The sequence below is a fragment of the Phasianus colchicus genome, chromosome 16 (genome assembly GCF_987193195.1).
Source record: "Phasianus colchicus chromosome 16, bPhaCol1.hap1.1, whole genome shotgun sequence".
Taxonomy (NCBI): domain Eukaryota; kingdom Metazoa; phylum Chordata; class Aves; order Galliformes; family Phasianidae; genus Phasianus; species Phasianus colchicus.
This window is the reverse complement of record NC_143451.1, coordinates 15508624-15529799: the sequence shown is the minus strand read 5'-3', so window position 1 is coordinate 15529799 and position 21176 is coordinate 15508624. Positions and strand designations below refer to the sequence as shown.

At 42.2% G+C, this 21176-nt stretch overlaps 3 protein-coding genes across 7 annotated transcripts; 1 reads left to right on the top strand and 2 right to left on the bottom strand.

The window, feature by feature from the left end:
• The first annotated feature begins 33 nt into the window (after positions 1-33).
• EIF2AK1 (eukaryotic translation initiation factor 2 alpha kinase 1) lies at positions 34-18867 on the top strand. 4 transcript variants are annotated; one of them, XM_031606504.2, is made up of 15 exons: positions 34-865; positions 1219-1377; positions 4248-4384; positions 5085-5116; positions 5568-5667; positions 6219-6299; positions 6710-6809; positions 8239-8290; positions 8986-9358; positions 10368-10479; positions 11215-11321; positions 16877-16997; positions 17083-17162; positions 17691-17924; positions 18336-18867. In XM_031606504.2, the coding sequence occupies exons 1-15, from the start codon at positions 769-771 to the stop codon at positions 18456-18458; spliced, it is 1908 nt and encodes a 635-aa protein (XP_031462364.2). In that variant the 5' UTR covers positions 34-768; the 3' UTR covers positions 18459-18867. The 4 variants fall into 4 exon arrangements, with proteins under 4 accessions (XP_031462364.2, XP_090007553.1, XP_031462365.2 ...); XM_090151427.1 differs by having other exon boundaries at positions 686-865; positions 17855-17924; positions 18336-18438; XM_031606505.2 differs by lacking the exon at positions 34-865 and adding an exon at positions 930-1104.
• ANKRD61 (ankyrin repeat domain 61) lies at positions 13006-16803 on the bottom strand. Its single transcript, XM_031606512.2, has 2 exons — positions 15706-16803; positions 13006-14050 (listed from the first exon to the last, which is right to left on the bottom strand). The coding sequence occupies exon 2, from the start codon at positions 13881-13883 to the stop codon at positions 13065-13067; it is 819 nt and encodes a 272-aa protein (XP_031462372.1). The 5' UTR covers positions 13884-14050; positions 15706-16803; the 3' UTR covers positions 13006-13064.
• Positions 18708-21144, bottom strand: AIMP2 (aminoacyl tRNA synthetase complex interacting multifunctional protein 2). 2 transcript variants are annotated; one of them, XM_031606507.2, is made up of 4 exons: positions 20969-21144; positions 20226-20432; positions 19712-19943; positions 18708-19233 (listed from the first exon to the last, which is right to left on the bottom strand). In XM_031606507.2, exons 1-4 carry the CDS (start codon positions 21080-21082, stop codon positions 18848-18850), a joined length of 939 nt encoding a protein of 312 aa, XP_031462367.1. In that variant the 5' UTR covers positions 21083-21144; the 3' UTR covers positions 18708-18847. The 2 variants fall into 2 exon arrangements, with proteins under 2 accessions (XP_031462367.1, XP_031462368.1); XM_031606508.2 differs by lacking the exon at positions 20969-21144 and adding an exon at positions 20536-20745.
• Positions 21145-21176: the final 32 nt, after the last annotated feature.

Here is a 21176-nt window from a genome sequence, read left to right as displayed (position 1 = left end):
CCTCCCGCCGGGCAGCGGGAAAGCGCGGGGTGGGCCGGGCCGAGCCGGCGGCTGCCGCCGGGCGCTTCCCCTTCCCTTTCCCGGGCCGGCCCCTCCCACCGGCCCATTGATTTCCAGGCGGGAGGCGCACGCGGCGCTGCCTTGCCGTGCCGGGCTCGCCGCTCCCCCCGGCCCCATTACCTGGCTCGGCCCCGCTCGACTCGGCGCTGCCGGGTCCCCCTCGCCGCAGCCCCCGCCTCAGCCCGGCCCGCTCCGCCTCCAGTTTCAGCCCGTCGGGGAACAATGACGTCCCTCCGCCGGCCTCTTGCATCCGGGGCCCGGCGCCGGCCCGGCGAGCGGGCGGGGGGAGGGAAGGCGGCGGCGGCGGCGGCGGCGGCGGCGGCGGGGGGAGAAGCGAGCTCCTCCGGGTCACACGGGGACCGGCACCGCCCCTGTGCCGCTGCCGGGAGCCGCTAGGGGGGGCTCGGCGACCCCCGCTCGGAGCCGGGCCCGAGGGCTGCCGCTGCTGGAGGGCCGAGGCGGGGCGGCCCCGCGCCGGCTCTCGGGGCGCTTCGCGGCTCCCGGGCCGAGGGCGCGGCGGCCCGCTTGGAGCCGGGCCCTTTGCCGGCTCTGTTCGCCGCCGTCCCGTTTACCCCCCCCGCCCGATTAACGTTTTTCCGCTCTTTGCTCCAGGAGCGGCCGCGAAGCGCCCGCCCAGGCCCTGGGCCCGCCCCGCACAGAGGCGGGCAGGTGCCGGCGGCGGGGCAGGCCGCGGGCGCAGCGCCGGGCATGTGGCGGGGCCGGGAGGTCACCGCGAGGGCCGCGACCCGCCGCCAGCCGCCCGCCATTCAGTTCCCCGAGGAGAGCCCGGAGCCGCGCTTCGACGGTACGCGGGGCGGCCTCGTGGGGAGCCGCGGGGCCGAGGGGGGGGGGCTCCTTCTGCGTGCGGATGGTCGGAGCGCCGCCGGGGGAACCAGGCGGAGCGGGAGCGGCGGCCCCGGGGCCGACGGAGGGCGGGTCGGCCGCGGGAGCCGCAGCGGTTCGGTTCGCGTGGAGGTACTTCAAAATGTGAATCGCGATTCGGTCCCTGATGAGCGCCTCCAGCTTCTCGCTCAGCATCGGCCGGTGCGTTGCGTTTCTGCGAGGCTGGGCCGTGCTGTGCTGTGGGAGCGCTGCGGCTTCGGCCCGGTGTGCGAGCGGTAAGGAGCGCTAACTCGGCCTGTGGCTTCTTTTCGTCAGAGTCGGATGTGCCGGCAGAACTGCGAGTGGCCAATGGGTCGCAGAAGTTTGTGAATTTCACTTCGACCATCCAGAACCAGCTGCTGCTGGTGTCGCTGCTGGAGCACCTGTGCCACATGTACACACACAACCCCGTGCACTCGAGGTGCTTGTTCCGAAGTTAGTAAGAGCGCTTCTTCCTTACGGCATTACGTACCTGCGTGTTCTGCGCGGCGCTGCGGAGCTCTGTCAGTAAGAAGCTCCAGGCCTCGTCCTGTGGGGTGACAGGAGCAGTTCTCAGGAGAGGTTGAAGACTCCAAGTCAGCTTAATTGATACCGAGGACCTCTGTTTTCTGAAAAAAATAAATAAATGAATAGCACTGCAGTTGTCAGTACAAGGAACAGGCAGTTCTCTTCCAGTTAAGTCACGAGAGTTGCGTCACAGGAAGGGAAGCGAAAGCAAGGTAACTTGCTTGAGGGAGATTGCGCTCTGTGGTGATATTAGATTGGATCTAAAAACACAGATAAAAGAGGGGCTTGTTAGAAATATTTATCAAGAAATAGCTGCGGCATCATCTTCTCTGCATCTGCCAAAATCATGTTCTCTGAAGTCAAAGTAAGTGATTTTGGAGGTCCCATATTTTCCAACAGAGTTGTTTGACATAATTCTAGAGCTTGCATTCTTAGACGTGAGGTGTTTCTCCTGAAATCTGTTCATTTGGGTATGTGGCTTATCTTAGGTATTTTGTTCATTTAAGCATGTGCATAATGATCTCAGAAACCATCTTTCATTTTTTTCCTTACTATTTGTGATTGTAGAAAATAAAAATAGCCACGTATATTGCTTCTGTTTGAAGCCATTTATGGCATTCTCTAGTAACAGGCAACTATCACTTTTTCATTCATGAAATCTGATGTAGGTGTTTGTCCCCAGGTTTTGCTATATCTTTATATATTTAAAAAAAAAAAGAACTTGCCAAAAAAAACCAACAAAAACCACACAAATAGCTCTTCTTAGGACTGAACAAAAAAAAAACTTTCTGTAAGAAGTGTAGGTCACCCTGTGTGGGTAAGATCAGCCTATGCTGATAGGCCTAATTCATGATTTAAGGTCATTTGAGTAAAAGTATTAAGACGCTGGAATTTTTAACCTACTAAACCTATATAGGTTAAAACTGAAAGTAATCTGCAAAGGTTGTGCTGGCTGAGACTTCAGTGTTGGACAGAGGGGTTGGATCTTTACTATCTAAAAGCAGAATTTACCTTAGAAATGTAAGACTGCTCTGTACTATGATGCGTACACACAATTATAAAGACAAACTGTTTTTAGAAGTGATTGGATTGGAGGAAGGAGCATTGGATTTTTATCTGGTAGGAACATTATACTTGTCTATTTCATTGTATATTAAATATTATATAGGGGAAAAAAAATCACATTTTATCTCTACAGAGATACAGGCAAACCTATTCTGAAATCCTTTATCTCTCTGTTCTATAAAGGGCTAAGTTGGCTTTCCCATAGAAGTATAGGCTGCCCTATACTGATAGGTCTGTCTATCATGTCAAAAATTGAAATAATTTATAAAGCATTTCTGGAATTGGGAAAGAAGAGGAAAAACTGTGAGAACACCAACTTACAGAAGTATTTTACCATTAGCCATATACTTACCTACTTAATGGTAAGTAATCATAAGAATTCCTTGTTTTTTTCAACATTTTAAAGGTAGAGATCAACTTACACCGGTATACATCCATTATATGTACAGACAGTAAAATAGCAGTTATGCAAAATTTATAAACAAATAAAGTGTGGGGAGGAGTTGGGAGGCATGGGAACATGAGAAAAAGAGAAGAACTGAATTATTTCTAAGCTGTCTAGGCAGAACTTAGGAGGCACAAGCACCCTTAGGGGAGACACTGCTGTCCTGGAGAGACAGAGGTCTGTCTGTGTTCTGACAACTGCCAGCTCTGCCAATAAGAAGACTCGAAGTATCCTGGAATTATTCTGGGGTTTTATTTAAGGCAGCAAAAGGTTGTTGAGTCCTTATGGTCCCCCCCTTATGACCTGAGGGCCTTGGTTAAGGTGTGGTTACTTGCATGTTCTCTCAGGGGCCTGGGTTTGATGCAGCCTGTGCCCCTTGCTGATGGTGCAGCTATTGCATTCCCTTTGTGCTTCTATGGCAGATGATAGTGCTGCATTGGTAGAGTTTAAGCCTGTTTCCAAGTGGCATAAACCCAATGAGTAAAATAAATTCATACTGCAGTAATCATACCTGTTTTGTGATTGTGGCTACTAAAGTCACGTTGGCCTGGGTGGATTTTACCCCCACTTTTCTGTTGTATGTCACTGTCCGTGATGCCCTTATAGCAAAATTCCCGATTCCTTATAGGTTCACTTCAGTGTGCTTTATGTTCATTGAGAGATGACAGGCTGATTTTGAAGTGTCAGTACCAAAGAAAGTCTTGCAAGCAAGTTGAAGATCTTGGAACTCATAAGTATTTGCAGTACATTTCCTGTACTATCTTTATGGTTGCACCCATCTCTGATCTCCAGTGTCAGTTCTTTCTGTCACAGCACTGCTTAACCCGGCTGTGCAGTATGCAGCGTTTTGGTGTGGGTGATTTCTTTACTACAGGTACTTAAACAAATGTGAGCTGATAGGGGAATTAGAATAACATAGTAGTGCCTCTTTTCTATAAGCGTGCCCTCATAGTTGCTCTTTTCTATGAGAGAATATGGTACAAAGGTAAGGAGTGAACAGGTGAATGTTTGCATGATTCACCTGCTGAGATAAGAAAGAACAGGAAATGCGCTGAAATGCATGGCAATTAGCTGCATTATGCAAAGGGATTCCCCCGGAGCAGCTCTAGTTTGGGTTTAATTAGCTTTTATCCCTATGGGAAAGGGCATTGTGATAGAAGTGGCTGAACGTTCAGGTTTTCAGATGCTCTGTCTTTCAAATAAAGTTTACTCATTTCAAAAACAACTGCTCACGTGGTCTTATTGGCAAGCTTTATTTAACGTGACCTTTTTCTGTTCCTTTGTGCAGTACTTCGACAGGCTTTCACAAGAACAGGTTTGCTCTCCCCTTTTGCCTTCTGTGATGAGTTTAGTACTGTAAGACTGCAGCATAATAGAGCCATTACTGAGCTAATGAAAGCAGCTAACCGACAAGTACTTAATGGGGTAAGCTTTGTTAATTTTGTTTGGCAGCATCTGCGTTTAGGGATTAACACATCATTGCATCTAAAGAATATTTTGTTTCGGGGTTCTTTTAATACTAGATTAGTTGTTTTCAGTAACTACAAATAGAATTCTGGTTCTATCTTGTCTATTTGAGATGGTGTGTTCTGGACCTGTAGCTGCAAACCGATGTTTTTGAAACCAGATTTCATTCTGTATTAAATAATAATTAAAAAAATGTTTTCTTCTTTTTAAACACAGGCAAAGCATTCTAAATATTGCTACAGCTTTTTTTGTCAGCAGTAGGCAGGCATGCATTCCGACTTACTGCTCTGGTTAACAGTACCCTTGTATTGGGCTTCAGGCTGAGTCAGGGCGGTTTACTTATCTGTCTGCTTGAACTATGCCAGCTAATTTTGTCTTGAGCATGTTTTGGAGCCCTCGTTGTATCCTGTTTGGCAGCAGGGATTGCTCTGAAGGGCAGTAGTCTCTCCAGCAGTGATGTTAGCTGCTCACTGGCCGGGCAGTACTTGAGTTCGCTCTGAGGATGAATTGCTGTCTGTATCTGTAAACCTTTCTTCTAACAAGGACTTCTAAGAACGTAATTCTAGTTTCTGTTTTGATTAAGCTGTTTGTGGTAATGGCATGGCAGACCTATCGCTCTGTGTGGCATGTTCTTATGTTGGATTTTATTGTTTCATAGGAACTCGATAATGGAGATTCTCGTGCGATTGGGTATGTATTCAAAGCATGGGAAAGATACTAAACAACTTCCTCCCTAGAGTTCTGTGTGAATTTAATTCGTGTGCCTTATATTTGATTTCTGAAACACAGAAAAAAGTGGAAATTTCTCGATACTCTCTCAAAATGGTCTCATGAAATCTCCTTCAGTACAACTGTCATTAATGTGGTTGTACAGGAAAACAAGAGTTACCAGGCATACGTTTAAAGAAATCATTTGAATACTTGCATTAATTTGGGATGTGGATTTGTAGAACATAGGGTGCTCTCATCCCAACTGCCTGTGTTACACTGTTGCCTTTCAGTATTCGGTATGGCAATGCCAAGGTATTGGGTTTTCTTTCTTCTTTTCATAATATAAACAGTATTTCAGGATTGTCTGTAGCATATATAATGCCTTCGTTAAAGTTGTAATTTAGTTTAATGCAGCCTGATTTTTGAATAGGGGAAAAGAAGTTCTCTTGGAAACACAGACTTCACGATACTTGAATGAATTTGATGAAATTGCAAGATTAGGAAAAGGAGGATATGGCCAAGTATACAAGGTATTCTTTTCATTTATAGCTTAACGGTTTATAGCTAGTTTTTCTTTGAAGTTTAGATTTTCTGCTTAGTCTGTGCACGCCAATGTTCCAGTTGTTGTTGCTTGAAAAGAAGGCAACTTTAGTTTGAACGTGAACTGTCCGTCCCCATGTCGGATGGTACTGAACACTTGCCGTGCACAGCCAGCTGCAGGTTCCCCAAGTGGGATGGACCATATGTAGATGGCAGTTGTGGTCTCTCAGATGTATTGAGAACCTGATTTATTGGTTATCAGGGCCTATTGGCATTTTTTCTATTGATGAGATAGCTGTAGAGGTGTGTATTTCACAAAGTTTGGATTAGAATTTTGCAGCCCTGAAAATAAGGCAGAAGTATTGAATCTTTATGCTGGATAGCTGGGCCTCATCCCAGTTTAACTTTCTAATAAAAGCAAGAAGTATCCATATAGAGTGCAGAAATTAATTGATAGAAGATAGTTGTTTCTAAAGATTTTAGTAACTCGCTAACTTAAACACTTTAACATCTAATTTCGTTGTATTGCAATTGTTTTCAGGTCAGAAACAAGTTAGATGGTCAGTTCTATGCTATTAAAAAAATCAATATTAAGAAGGCTACGAGAAGAGATTGCATGAAGGTATTATATATTTCATTTCATCTCTTTTAATTCCCTGTTTGCTCTGACCAATTTCAATTTAAACACTAACTGCATTTCTAAATTCTCAAACCTTCAGGAAGTATTAATTAAAAATAGCATTTATATTTGTTAGTCTGGGTTTCCAAAGATTTGACCTTATCTGTACCTAATAGAAAAAAGTAACTAAGAGATACTTAAGTCCTTTCACTGTGGTATATTAGCTTGATTTTGATTATCTTCGTATATAAAAATTGTAATTTGTTCTGAAGCTTCCAAATTTCCTCCATTTTTATAGTAACATTATCTGTTTGGTTTTCTCTCAGGAATTCTTATTTTTGTTATTTTGTGGGTTTACTAAGCACTCAGAATTAAGAACAGTCATACTGGGTGTTTTTTTTTTGTCCTCTTAGGTGCTACGAGAAGTTAAAGTGCTGGCTGGACTGCAGCATCCTAATATTGTGGGCTATCACACTGCTTGGATGGAACAGGTTCAAACAGCTTGCCCAAAAGGAAAGTACAGTGTGTAGAGCAATTCTTGCTTATTTGTTACTCAATAATGAATTTGGAAGTATGAAAGCATTAGCTTTTCTTCTGGAAATATTTGGCAAGGATTTTAAAATTGCTTGAAGTTAAGTAAAATGCAATAAAAAGTTTTAACTTAAAGTAGTGAGTTAACAAGGAGGAGAATGAATGCTTGGGAATGAGCCACTTCAGCTCCTAGAGAACGAGTGATGAATAGGAGGAAAAAACCCACACAAACTAGGAATATTTTGAAATGTCATGATTGTGGCAAAGCTAGGGTAAATCTTCCACTATGCGCCTCTTTCTACTTGGAAAACAGTTTTGAAAATCTGAAAGAACCTAGAAATACTTAAAAAGAAATGGGGAAAAAAAAAAAATTAAAAGGCAAAAAACCCTGTCTCTTATTTTGCTTTCTGCAAGACTTTTGGATTTGACAAATGAAGTTCTGCAGTTACAGACAATCTGTTTTGTGGTGTTTTTTTTGTATTGGTTATTCTTTGTAACTGTTGAGAATTTATCTCCTTTTATGTTCATTTTACACATTCTTTGCCCTCTTTCCCCCCCCCCCTTTTTTTCCCTCAGTTTCTCTGTTCTCAGCTCTTCCCACACTTTGTCCTTTGGTCCTTTTCAAACCCTAATCTGTTGGTGACTTTTCTTTCTCATTCTCATCCGGAATGCTGCTAAATCTTTTGATCCTCACTTAGTGGGAGGTTTGCTTATCCTCTGTCTGACCTTATTGCTTTTCATGTCAGTGAATTGATTTCCAGCCTGCTATAAGCACAAAAGAAAATACATAGTTGGTAATATAGTAAAACAGACAAGTCTTTTAAAGTCTGTGATATTGAGAATCTTGAAGGATACAACTTCTAAGTGCTAGGAATACCTTACAGGCATTTAATGTTGAAAGTATAACAAGTGGGTATTGTGGTACTTAATGGTTTTCTGTGGTTTAGAAGGTGGTTATTTTGTATTTGCTTCTGAAATGTGTGCTAAAATAAATTTATTTTTCATGTGAGCACACAATTTTATTGAAAATTATTTCAGTTATTTTTAAAACTGTAGCAAAATGATGCAAAAATGGTGCCTTGTGGAATTGTTTCTTTAACTGTGTGTTATCTTATACTTAAGGCCTGATTTTGAACTGGCTGAGTTATTAAAGATCAAAGCTGGGTGAATGTGTAGAGGAACCAAATATAACACTTCCAGAGATTTCTTATAACGTTTAATTTCATTTAAAGAAAAAGGAAGAACAGATTACTCAGGGTTGTTTATTAGTCTGAGAAATGGCTTTTGTATAGCAAAGAGATATTTACAGATAATGGAGTTCAGAAAGATACTGTAGCTTAAACATGAATTTGTAGTACATATGTGCATGTTTTGTTTCCTAACGTACCATACGTATCTTTTCATCCAATAGATAAGACAATATTGAAGTTGCAGTCATTACCCTTGGAACAGGAGTGTGGCAAGTAAGTATTATACACCTCCATGATAACATTTCCTTGTCTTTAATTCAAATGCTTTTATTTTTCTTTAATTAGCATTAAAAGAGTACAGAATTCAGCATGTGTTGCTTTTTACTTTCTAATTACAGGGAAAAAGCGTTAGTTATCCTTGTTGTTTCTGTTCTGGTTGTGAGCTGAAGAATGTTGCTGGTACCCTTGCCTGCCTTGGATCTCACAATTTCAGAGTTACTGAGTGTAGTATGGGGGTTCAAATTTACTTCAAAAGCTTTATGGTATTTGCCAACACTGATTAATACTGCAGAGTCTTTTTAGGGCAATGTGGCCTTCTGTTTCTCAGAAGTGTTGATTAGCCTTTTTGGTAAGGAGGTGGAGTCCAATGAAAAATATTACAGTATAACTTCCTAACTGAAAAGGAATGAATCATCACAGTTCTACCCAGTGGATACTGTGACCTATGGCTGTGTGTATCTGTGAGCTATCTGGGTCAGCTGTCAGAAATCCATGCTGAGGAAGAGTATAAAAAGGCTGGAGCCAACACTTGGCAGTTCATGATCATAAAGTTTTATGTGGGGAAGTAGCTGAACTCTTAACTCCGGAATACAGTTTACAATAAAAAATGAAGTTTTCAGAATGATGTATTTCAAGTACATGGCATAAAACTCTTTGTGTTTAGATTTCTCTCTCTTTATTCTTTTCAGTGATCACTGTCACATTCAGAGTGTGGAAAGTGGTAGTTCAATTATTTTTGCTGACCTTACTTCAGAAGAAGAAAAGCCTGGTGACAGTACATATCTTAGAAATCAGGATAGTGAATTGGTGCAGAATATGGATGTAAGGAATGATTTCACTAACAGTGATAGTAAGGAAATACAAATGAAACCAAATAGATGTGAATCACCCATAGAACTACAAGACGACTCTGTCAGTAGTGCTGACTGTGGATCAACTGATTTTAAAAATGATTCATCGTATGGCCATTCCTGTAGTCTGGATCTAGATGCTAGTGCTGGAAGCAAGTCCTGCACTGAAGAATGCTCTGGGAATGATGTAGCGCTCTGTGGAGGGTTTGAGGTAAGTGCAGTTCTCTTTAAGTACATCCAGCTGCTGTCTGATTTCATGAAGGCTGCAAAGGAAAATTTGGATGTTGCAGAAATTGTTTATAATGATAAATTTTAAAGGACTCTTATTAGAACCAAAAGTACTGACTCTTATTACTTTGAGTAATTACAAGGAAAATGACCAGAGAAGCAATGTGTATGTGGCAAAACTCATGTACAGAAAAGTCTCTGTGTTAGTCATTTGGAGTCCTTTTGATGTTCCTACATGAGAAAAAAGTACTACTTCTGTGTTTCTGAGGAAAAAAAAACAACAAACTTGAACATTTTCAATATTCAGCAACAGTAGCTAATTTAGATATTGGTGAAAGTGCCTGGGTATGTGATGTTGACCCTGTCCAGTGTAAGATTACATGTGAGAGGGAAGGAATGACCACTCTGCTTATGCTTCTTAAACTTTGTTGGCATTTGTACCCCTGCAGTGTTTTGTACAATGCAGACAGCTCAGGAATGTTTCAAGCATTTGCTATCAGTTGGAGTTCCCTTGTGAAAGAAATCTCAGATTTTAAAGGTGTCTGTTTGAGTTGTACAGATTTTCAAATGAACACATGCGTTGTCTGAGAATGACTTTACATGTTTGTGTAAATAAATCAAAGTTCCATATCAACAGGTTGAATTTGTTTGTTGTTTTATATCTGTTTTATATCTGCTTACACTATTAAGTCAGAATGAACCTCCATGCAGTAAGTCTAACTGCTTTTATAGTCTCATTTGAATCCTTAAATATTCGTAATAAATCTAGCTGGCTGTTCTGTTAGCTTTGGTCTTATAACAATTGCTAAAATTTGAGGAAGAACAGCAGCAACAAAAACAAAGCCCAAACTAGATAGCAGTAGTACTATATTTGTTGTCATTTTGGTAACTGAATTTTGGCTTAAGATAAATCTAGTTTCTGTTGCCTTTAAAGAAGATAAGTAAGGTGATACTGTTCATATTACATCAGCAGTACCATGTTTGTCTGTTAGGTGGAGTATCGTTTGATGCTGTATATACAGATGCAACTGTGTGAACTGTCCCTGTGGGACTGGATTGCTGCCCGTAACAGAAGGTGCAGTGAGAGAGCAGAGGATGCTGCTGGTAAGATTCGTAGCCGTTTTTAAAATGTCCTTACTGTAAAGCAAACACTGATGTTTTCCCAATTAGAAGTCTGTTTGCAGGATGTTCTGTTTTAATTCAGCAGCTTATAGTACGGATCTCCTTAATTAGATTCTTTATTCCTTTCATCCAATAGCTGCTAGTATTGAACCTTCATATGATAGGTGGTGTTAAGAGATTCAAGTTCATGAGTTTCAGGCAGCTCTGAAAAAGAATGAATGTATGCCAGAGCCATACTTGTTACCGACACAGAGCTGTGTGTGGGTGATGCTTGTTTGGAACAGAGTTCTTAAATGAGAGAATCTGCTCTTTCTCAGAAAGTTGCTTAAGCAGTAGATTTTTACTTTTTTTTTTCATTCAAAGCAGATTGGCAGAATTCAAGTCAGAGACAAATGGACAGATAGTGAATGCATGTTCTTTAGAGTTTGTGATCGTTAAATTCATAACTGTAAAACTGTGTGTGGGACTTGGAGAAATCTGCATGCAGATGCAGTGATGTTCCATGAACTGAACTGCATTCTGAGCTTAGTGACTTTCTAGTGTTTCAAAATACTTTCTTAGGAGAACTGTGGGAAATTCCATCTTTTAAACCGTGCTCGTTCCATTAAAATTTTTTTCCACATCATAAATAAACTGGTTTCAATGAGACATAGTAACATAAACTTATATAACTCATCAAAATTTACCCAAATAATGTATATTTTAAATTGCTTTAAGGTCCATACCATCTTGTGGATGTTAGCTGGACAATGAAAATTTTTGAAGAGTTATTAGAAGGAGTGTGCTATATCCACAGCATGGGAGTGATGCATCGAGACATTAAAGTAAGTTTGTTAAGCTATCACTGGAGGCTAAAGAAAACAAGGATAGTTTATGTGATGGGAGAAAAAACAGCTTCACAACTTTTGAGGGGATCTTGGCTCTTAAATTTAGCTCTATTGTAAATGAAAAATAAATCCTCTCTGCTGTACCTGTACCACCCTTTCTTTACTACAGGTATATTTCTAGATTACTTTGACTTGAAAGTAAATTTTGATTAAGCTTTGAAAAATATTTATTTTTTTGAATAATAGTTTGCTGACAACACCAAGCTGAGTGGTGCAGTTGACACGGTAGAAGGAAGGGATGCCATTTAGAGGGATCTCAACAGGCTGGAAAGGTGGGCCCGAGTGAATCTGATGAGATTCAATAATGGCAAAGTGCAGAGTTTTGCATTGGGCTGGAGGAATCCCAGGCATCCATACAGATTGGAAGGAGCAGTCCTTGAGAGCAGCCCTGTGGAGAAGGACCTGGGGGTCTTGATGGATGAAAAACTGAACACGAGCCAGCAGTGTGCCCTTGTGGCTCGGAAGGCAAATGGGATCCTGGGCTCCATCAGAAGAGGGGTGGCCATCAGGGACAGGGAGGTGATTGTTCCCCTCTACTCTGCTCTTGTGAGGCCCCATCTGCAGCACTGCGTCCAGGTCTGGAGCCCCAGTACAAGAAAGACAGGGAGCTGTTGGAGAGGGTCCAGAGGAGGCCACGAAGATGATCAGGGGACTGGAGCACCTCCCCTATGAGGACAGGCTGAAGGAGCTGGGCTTGTTCAGCCTGGAGAAAAGAAGGCTGCAGGGTGACCTCATTGCAGCCTTTCAGTACCTAAAGGGAGCCTACAAACAGGAGGGGAATCAACTCTTTGAAAGGATTGATAACTGCAGGACAAGGGGAAATGGTTTTAAGTTGAGGGAGGGGAGATTTAGGTTGGATGTCAGGGGGAAGTTCTTTACAGAGAGAGTGTTGAGGTGCTGGAACAGCTGCCCAGAGAGGCTGTGGATGCCCTGTCCATCCCTGGAGGTGTTCAAGGCCAGGTTGGATGGGGTCCTGGGCAGCCCCATGGTCTAGCATTAAATGTGGAGGTTGGTGGCCCTGCATGTGGCCAGGGGGTTGGAGATTCATGATCCTTGAGGTCCCTTCCAACCCTGGCCATTCTGTAATATGTTCAAATTATAGTTATTTTCTTTTTTTTGTCCTTAAGTTTTCCCTTATTTGCAAATTAACTCCTGTCTTTCAAAATAGTTCCTGTCTAATATAGGGGACTGAGACTGTAGGTGACTTCAGTGAAGGAATGAAAAGTTTATTTTAATTCCTTTTAAATGTAATGAAGATCAGACTTAGAAAAATACACTTTGAATGGATTGCAATAGATGCTTTTTATATGTTCCTTTGAGGTGTTTTTTTGTGTGTGTTTTTTTTCTTTTTTTTTCTTTTTTTTTTTTTTTTTTGGAACTTTAATCACAAGAGCAGTTTTAACTTACAGGCTAGCTTAAATGTGAAGTGTAGGTTGACTATGCCTTGCTTTTTTTCCCCCTCACTCCTGCTTAACCTCACATAACCCACTAGCGGTGAAGTGAGTGTGTATTCTGCTCTGCCTGCTGCAGTTTTCTGCACCTGAGATGGCAGCTCTTTGAGGATATCAGTGTAAATATTACCTTGGTAATTAATACTCTGCAAATGAAAATTTGGAGCTACTTCAGAACACACAACATTAATCTTTATTCTGGATCAATTTTAATTTCTCTACAGGCTGTTCAGGGTTTACAGTATTTCAGTTTGCTTTCCTGTTCAGTGTCATCACACATGTCTTTTCCTACATTCTGATAGCTGTATAGTGAATTCCATACAGTTGCTGGAAGCCTGGTTTTGAGCCAGTACTTGTTGTTTTCTCCATATATTCTTCTAACAGTGATCTTGCATATATCCTCCAGGGGCAGTAATTTCTGCGATAATGTTAGAAGGAAGTCCTTCAGCATTTGGAATTCTGAGAACAGAAGGCCAGTGGGTAGATCTCCTTGACTATCTCTTAATTTCAGTGGATATGAGAATCCCAGCAACTTGTTCAGCAGTGCTCTGTCTTTTAAATGTGATCTCTTTTGAAGAAAAAGAAAGAGTGGAGATTGCCCATCTCTTGTTAGACTGTTCATGTCTGCTTTATACTCTAACAGGAGATCGACTATTTCCCTTCTACCCCCTGAGCAGGCCTCGTGCACAGGTGTTCGTCCTTCATGATCCTGAACATTTACATTGGCTCCATTACTTAATAGTAAAGAGATGCAGTCTATGTTGACACCTAAAATTCTGCCTGCTTTGGATGATGCTGCGCACACTGCGATGTGGAGGGCAGTTCTGCCACAAGTTCTAATAGTAGAATTGGTGTTTGCTCCAGATGCAATTAAAGTTGCTATTGCCTCTGTGTTCAGTGACCCTGCAGCTATGTGAAGAGGCATCCAGCCAGATTTGGCTGTGTCCTTTATGTTGAGACAGTATTCAAAAAGAATGGATGTAGGTGGAAAGCCATCATCAGACTGTTGACTTGAATGTACAGGGTGGTCACATTTGCAGTGACTCATTTCAGAATTTATCTGGTGTTTTATGTCCTGCAAGATAGAGATACTCTTCTGTGTTACTCTGTGAAGCCGGCCGATTTCTCTGAAATTTGCCTCACATGGACATCCCAGCTCTGTAGGCACTGGGCAAATTTAGTAGGAGATGAAGTGCTGTGAGCCTCTTGTTATTTCTGTAATATAAAACGTAGCTTCAAGTTAGTTTATTTTTATTGAGGAAAAAAAATACTTCTGGACTGGTAGAGTATAACATAGTAACAGGTCACAAAACAGAGCATTAGCTCTATGGATGACAATGACCTAAGAGCAGCTGGATTGTTAACTTATTTTTGTTAATCACAGCTGCCATGTGCTCAGCAGGAATGCAACAAACGGTGTTACACTTTGATTTCCTCCTGTATTTCCCAGTTTTATAGCATGGAAAGGTGTCAGCATAGTTTGGTTTCGGGTCAGTGAAACTCACAGAAGAATCATAAGCAGGCAGAAGTGCCATTGGATCTGTGATACAATCTAGCAGTGCTTCTGGATGTGTGGATTACAGTTTGTTATGGGTCAGTTCTGTCATCAGATTTGTTGCAAACCAGCAATATTAAGCAGCTAAGACAAATTTGTCACTGGTGGCTCCAGGAACTTGTGACTGATTCTTGCCTCTTTTTCTCTATTTGGCTTAGGAAATGTTATTTTTAAAATCACTGTAATAAGTTTTCAGTTTCAGCAGTATTGTCAACAATAATGAGTCTGAGTCAACAGGTACTGCTTCTGTTTTTGGTTGCTGTTTACACAAGTTACAGACTGAGCAATATTTCCTACTCACTCCTTCCATTCTATGCTTGATTTAGTAGATCTGTTTTAAACCTAACAGCTTGTCTTATGTTTTATATTTAGTGATTCCTTGAATCAAAGACATTCCAAATTTTCAGCATTCTTGTCAACTGTCTCTGCACATTATTCTACTTCTCTTAGGTGTTATTCCAACCAGGGATGTTCTGTGTTTCTATAATTGTATTTGAGATGAGAGGCAGTATTGGAGGTGACAGTTCATTAATTTGTACAGGACTGTCTAATGTTTTTGTCTTCATCTCCCCTACCCTCTCCAAAGGAAAAAAGAAAAAAGTTGGTAATGTACATTTTGCTTCATGAAGCAGCAATGAGCATCAAATTGCCATTTTTAGGGCTGTTACCACTCTTGAAGAGTAAATCAGCTCAGAGATAGTTGTGCATATAAAATTGATTTTCCTTTTATTTGCATTGTAATGTTTATTTGCACTGAATTCTTTTTGCCTGTTAAGACTTGCCAGATCCTTTTACGATTCTTGGCATTCAGACCTCATCTTTATTTCCCTGCCAGCAAACTTTCTCACTGTTCACCCTTTTTCTATGTCATTTACAAATACATTCAGTGAGTTCCTGGCACAGACAAATATCCTCCACCGTGAAACTGCACGGTGACGATTTATCCTGATCCTTTCTTTCACATCTTCAAACAGGTTACTTTCTGTAGGAACCTTTCCTCTTAATTCACTGCAGCTCAGATCAGTGAGGGTCTTGACACTTATCTTTCTGAAATTCATGTCAATCTGATCCTTCGGAGAAATGTGAGACATGGAAGGCCTGCACTGTGAGCTGTGAGTCCCTGTGGGCTTCTCCCCAGAGTAACACTTATTTATGTTTGCAGTTCCAGTGGCTTCTTTATAATTTTACTAAGACTTAGGGGTCTGATCTCATTCAGAACCACAATCATTTAATGTTTCTTTTTTTCATTTTTATATATATATATAATATATATATATATATATATATATATATATATAAAATAAGGAATGGTTACCTGAAGGGAGAGCAGGTCTGTGAGGTGGGGGTCCTTCCAAGCACTCACTATTCTGCTAACAGATGGTAAAGCTTTAACTCCTGCCATTTTCCATTATTACTTCATGTAGCTCTTCACAGCACAAACTGTATGTCCTCTGCTCTCACAAGAACACAGGGAAGCACAGGCAGTGGCAGGACTGCTGGCTGTCTTGCTTACTCTGCTACTGACAGACAAGGAAGTTATAGTTTTTGTAATGACAATCCATAATCAGAACTGAAAGGTTTGGCCTCTTCCCTTTGAGCAGTGCCTTTCCTTGTGATGTTTTGGGCTGCCTGGTTCTAGAACAGCTGTGAAGTAACTGTGCTATTCAGTGCTGCATTTTAGAAGTATTGCAAAAGCAGCAGTTTTAAAAACTGAAGAAAGGCTTCTGTTCTGTTTGCTTTGTTGCTAGCGCTGATCATTTAGTAGGAAAAAAGTCTGTATGAAGCAACATTGCAGTTCTCATTGCACTGCACCTAAGTTCAGAAACTGCTGCAGAGTAAGTAAAGAACAGTAATTGGAAATTGTTTTCTTTTATGTGGCAAGTATTTCTTTGCACCAGACACATGCTGCTAACATGTCTCAGCCGTGCTTGTACAGCTGAAATAAATGGACAACTCGTTCAGTGTTTCTGCAGGCAGTGCTCCACTCAGCAGCCTCTCAGCAACTGCTTCCATTCCAGCTTTCCAAGAAAAATATAGCACTTTGCAGCTGTGCTTGTCATTTAGAAGACTACTTTTACGTGAGGTCTTGCCCGGCGATCTCAGTACTGATTTCTGCTACTTATTTGGTCTCATTTGCTGTGCACTCTTACCTGTTAACATTACTGTTCTGAAAAACTGCTATTTCCTGCTGAGAAGAAAAAGTACATTATCTTTTAGCTAAACCTTTTTTTTTTTTCCCCTGTTTTTCTTTTCTTTTCTTTCTGGATCCTTCGTATGCAGTCTTCCACCTAAATGGCATTGGTAGTGAATAACTTGATACACTGACTATTTTCTTCTATCTCACTAATGAAAGTATGAAACAATCATTGTCCTACACATCTGAATGACTGGATGCAACAGGTTTTGAAACAGCTGAATGCAACTTCAGCAACTCATAATCCTTTATATAGATATTTCTTAATACTTTACACTGTCTTATTTTGTAGCCCAGAAATATCTTTTTGCATGGATCAGATCATCAAGTTAAAATAGGAGATTTTGGATTAGCCTGCAAAGACCTCCTTTGGGATGACTCAGATCAGTGGTTTCACACGGAAAGGATAAATGGTAAGAGCAGAAATCTTTGTAGGTTTCAGTGTTTTAAGTTTCTATCATATTTAAAACATTAATAAGTCTAAACTCATGTTTTAAGGACTGACACATACCTCAGGTGTGGGGACTTGCCTATATGCTTCACCAGAACAGCTGCAGGGGTCTGACTATGACTTCAAGGTAGGTTTTGTTTTTTACCCTCCTCTATGAACACATTTAAATGCTGTTATCTGATTAGGTGCTGATATTCAGATTGCCCAGGGTAACACTTTATGTCTACCTGCATAACCTGAAATGTAATTTTTCAGAAACTATATGCTTAATTTTAATAGCACCCTGCATCTGAAAAGAAAGTCTGTCAGTAAAATGATTTTTATTTCTGTAAGGCATACTTAGGACAGATTATAGGAATAAAGCATAAGCTTCTCATTGGCACCATAGATGGTTAATCTTCCTCCTACTGTTACTCCTGTTTTTTGCTGAAACACAGACTTCAGCTTTGCCTGCTAAATATAGAAGTTGTGTTTCTGAGATCATCGTGAAGAATCTGTATAGACTTGAATTTGAGTTGCTTCAGTAGTGCCACAAAACTTTTCTTATCATCATGAAACTTTGTCATAAGCCTCACTGTAATATTTGTGAGATGAAATCTGGTTGGTTCTTTGAAGTAGAAGTTATCCCAGAACTTTTTCTTCACCCCTTTTTCAGTCAGACATGTATAGCTTGGGTGTTATCCTGCTAGAACTCTTCCAGCCATTTGGAACGGAAATGGAAAGAGCAGAAATTATAACAAATTTAAGGAATGGCCACATTCCTCATAACTTCTACAAGAAATGGCCTGTTCAAGCCAAGTATGTAAAACTTCTCACCAGTCAGGTATCCACAGAAAGACCAACTGCTGCTCAACTTCGTGAAAGTGAGCTGTTTCATACCACAGAACACGTAAGTACTGTCAAGAACATCAGCCTTCACAGGATAAAAAATATGAAAGCTAAATTGCTTAGTAACAATCTCCTTACTTTTCCTGTCTATATTGTGCCTGTTTTTTAAAGAGAATTGTGTGATTGAGATTTTTATTCCCTGTTACAATATTTAGGCCACTGTTTCCAGGCTCTTTTAAAGGAGAAAAGTAGCCAATAAGTGCAGGTAACTTAAGACTGGACACTTGATTTACAGACAGATTGAGGTTTTTTTGCCAGCTCTGCAGTCTTTGTTAATAGTTATCCCCTTTCCTTGCCACCCGTAAGATCTGTGGTGCTGCAGAATCTTATTTGTAGTTGACTACAGACATGCAAATAGACTGATGAGGATTTATCCCTGCCTGTAAATAAATCAGCTGTCTCACATCTCCAGGTTATTTCTAATCTACAGCAAAAGGTGAGAGAGCAAGAAGAAGAAATAGAAAAACTGAAAGAGAAACTAAGACTGCTTTCCACTGGACAAGATGAACATACGGAACAAGGTTCTCCAGTTTAAGTACAGGAAGAACACAATTACTGCATATTAAGTTATAGAAAAACTTTTTTTTACATAAAAATAGTTTGGTGCATTTTGATTTTCCTGTCTGTTCTTTAAACAGAATACATTCCAAGTTAAACTGTACAGAGAAAAAAGATGGAAAAACTCAAAAAACAGCTTGTATTTGCATAAAACTGCTTTAGGTAACTAAACAAATGTGTTTCTCATGCAGCAGCTAAAAAAAAGGAAGATCACACACACAAAAGGCAGCTGTAATGTTTTTATTGGTTTTAGAATTCTATCCAGCTGCAGAAACTGAATAGCTCTCATAAAGGATTCAAACCACGACAATAGGTGTGTGGGATGGAAGTAGGTTAAAATCACCCTGCTTATATAAAGGTACAGACTTATTTCAGTAGCTTAATAACAGAGCTGAAAGGTGCTAAGTTCTCACAGGACTTCATCCATTTCTGCACGTTGGCTGGTGCAGCATTTGCACTGCCTGTCTGCTGAAGCACACACCATGCAACAATATCTGCCACGGTGAGTTCATTTCCCACCAACCACGATGTCTTGCCCAGGGCAGCATTCATGGATCGCAAGACTGCTCCTTTTTCTTTACTGCTGCCTTCTTTGAGCTGGAAGATGGCTGTGTCAACCCAGCTGTCAATCAGAGTTGAAGTAATTGCATTGTACTTCTGGCCAAAAAGGGAAAAGAGAAATCTAGCAATGTTCCCTTCTCCTTCAATGGGGCACATTGTTTGAATGCTGAACTTCATCTGAGGTTTTGGAACTGAAATCAAGAAAAGTGATTACTGTAGAGAAGCTAAATATATTGCTAAGATTTATTTTGTTTTTGACGGCATCAGCATTTCTAATGTTGTGAACTTGACAACAGTTTTTCAATTTTCTTAGTCTGAATACTTAAACTAAGGCAACAACCTGGCATAAAAAAGCTCCCATTGGACTGTAGACTGCAAAATCTCTCAGCCAATCTTTGTAGAAACTGTATCCACAGGATTGCTGGAGATGAGTTTTTCAAATAGCTGCCTTTTAAATACCATTTGTATTTTAATAGCAGTAACTCAGTTTTATTTCTCTGTCCCCACCACTGCTCTCAGTTATGAAAATTAAAGTTCATATCTGCAAGAAGAGCAGAGATGCTACCTGTCCATCACGTTATCAGTCATACCACACCAAAGCACCTGTTCTATAGCACAAGTTTCACTTTCTGACCTATTGTATTCCTCTGGAAGATAACTAATTCTTACCGTCCTTCCATATCAGAGTGAAGCCCAACTGATATTCATGGCGTGGTTGCTTCTTCGTCTGCTCCCCAAAGCATTTCAGGAGTTTTTCTGGCACACTTTTCACTGATGAATGTGTGTGAACAGCTGATAGTATCTTATAGCGCTCACAGAGCAGGCTGTGTAGTACTAATAAGGACAATGGGGGCACAGAAGGATTTGCATTGATTACAATATCTTTCAGGGCACCATAATCCTGAATAGAAAGGAAAAAACATTCAGGTAAGACACTTGCCAGATGTGTATAGCCATGCGTGTCTAAAATTCCAGGGCTAAACAAGCTTTGACATTTAAATCACCAAAAAATTTAAACATCTTCCTTCTTCAACGTTTATGGATATTGCAGTAAATTCTAATCAAACATTTAGTCAAAATTTCCTGAGTTCTGAGCGCTCCACGTCTTAATGCCACCCTTCCACCCCTTCTGCTCTGAGGGCAAAGAAAACACCCACCACTGTACGTGCTGAACTCAGCTTACCTTTCCAAGCATCAAGTCTAAATCCGCTCCATTTGTCGTCAAAGGAGAAGACTCATCATTTTGAATGACGTGAGTCACATCGAAGTCAGCGTCAGGAGTCTGTACCATCTTCGAGAGCCCATCGACGGCGCTCTTCAGCTCGTACAGGCGTCTCAGGATCTCCTCCTGGCGGGACTCAAGGGCTTGAAGCGATGGGTCAGCTTCTTCCTAGAGGAGAGAAAGTCCCGTCGGGGTTCGCTCAGCTCCACGCAGTTCACAGCCCGCCCGACCCTGCGTGGAAAGCCTTTAAAGGCGCTATTCGCATCCTAACCCTTCACCGCGGAACGGTGAGGTCCCGCGTCTCCGTGCGTGCGGACGAGGCGGGAGCTGAGCCACGTCTCGATTTACCAAGCGTCGGAAACGCTCGTCGTTACCCGCCGGCTGCACCGAGCCAGCGCTGCGAGCCCGCAGCCTCAAGCAACGGCGGAGGAAAACCCGCAGGCAGCCAGCCGAGCTCCCAGCCCGCCCGGGCCCCGCGGAGTCCCAGGGCCGCCCCGCGCGGAGGGCAGGGCGGTGTGCGGAGCGCCGGGAGCGGAGGCCGGCAGCGGGCGGGCAGCCCGCGGAACGCGACGCGGAGCCGTCGGTCCGGAGCCCGGCGGAAGGAGGGCAGCGCCGAGGCTGCACGCGGCGCCGCGCTTCCGCTGCACGGCAGCCGGGCCCGGGCGCGCCGAGCTCCGCCCCGCTCGCGGCCGCCCCGCTCCTACCTGCGGCGTGGCGCAGCGGTGCAGGCAGGGCACGCGGTACATGCAGGTGGGAAGCTGCTCTGCCGGCAGCGGGCCCGCGGCGCCGTGCAGCGGCTTCACCTTGTACATGGGCATGGCGGCTCCCGGCTCGGCGCCCCTCCGCGCGGCGCAGCGCCGCTCCGCCCGCCTGGCCCCGCCCACCCGCCGCGCCCATTGGGCCGGAGGGAGC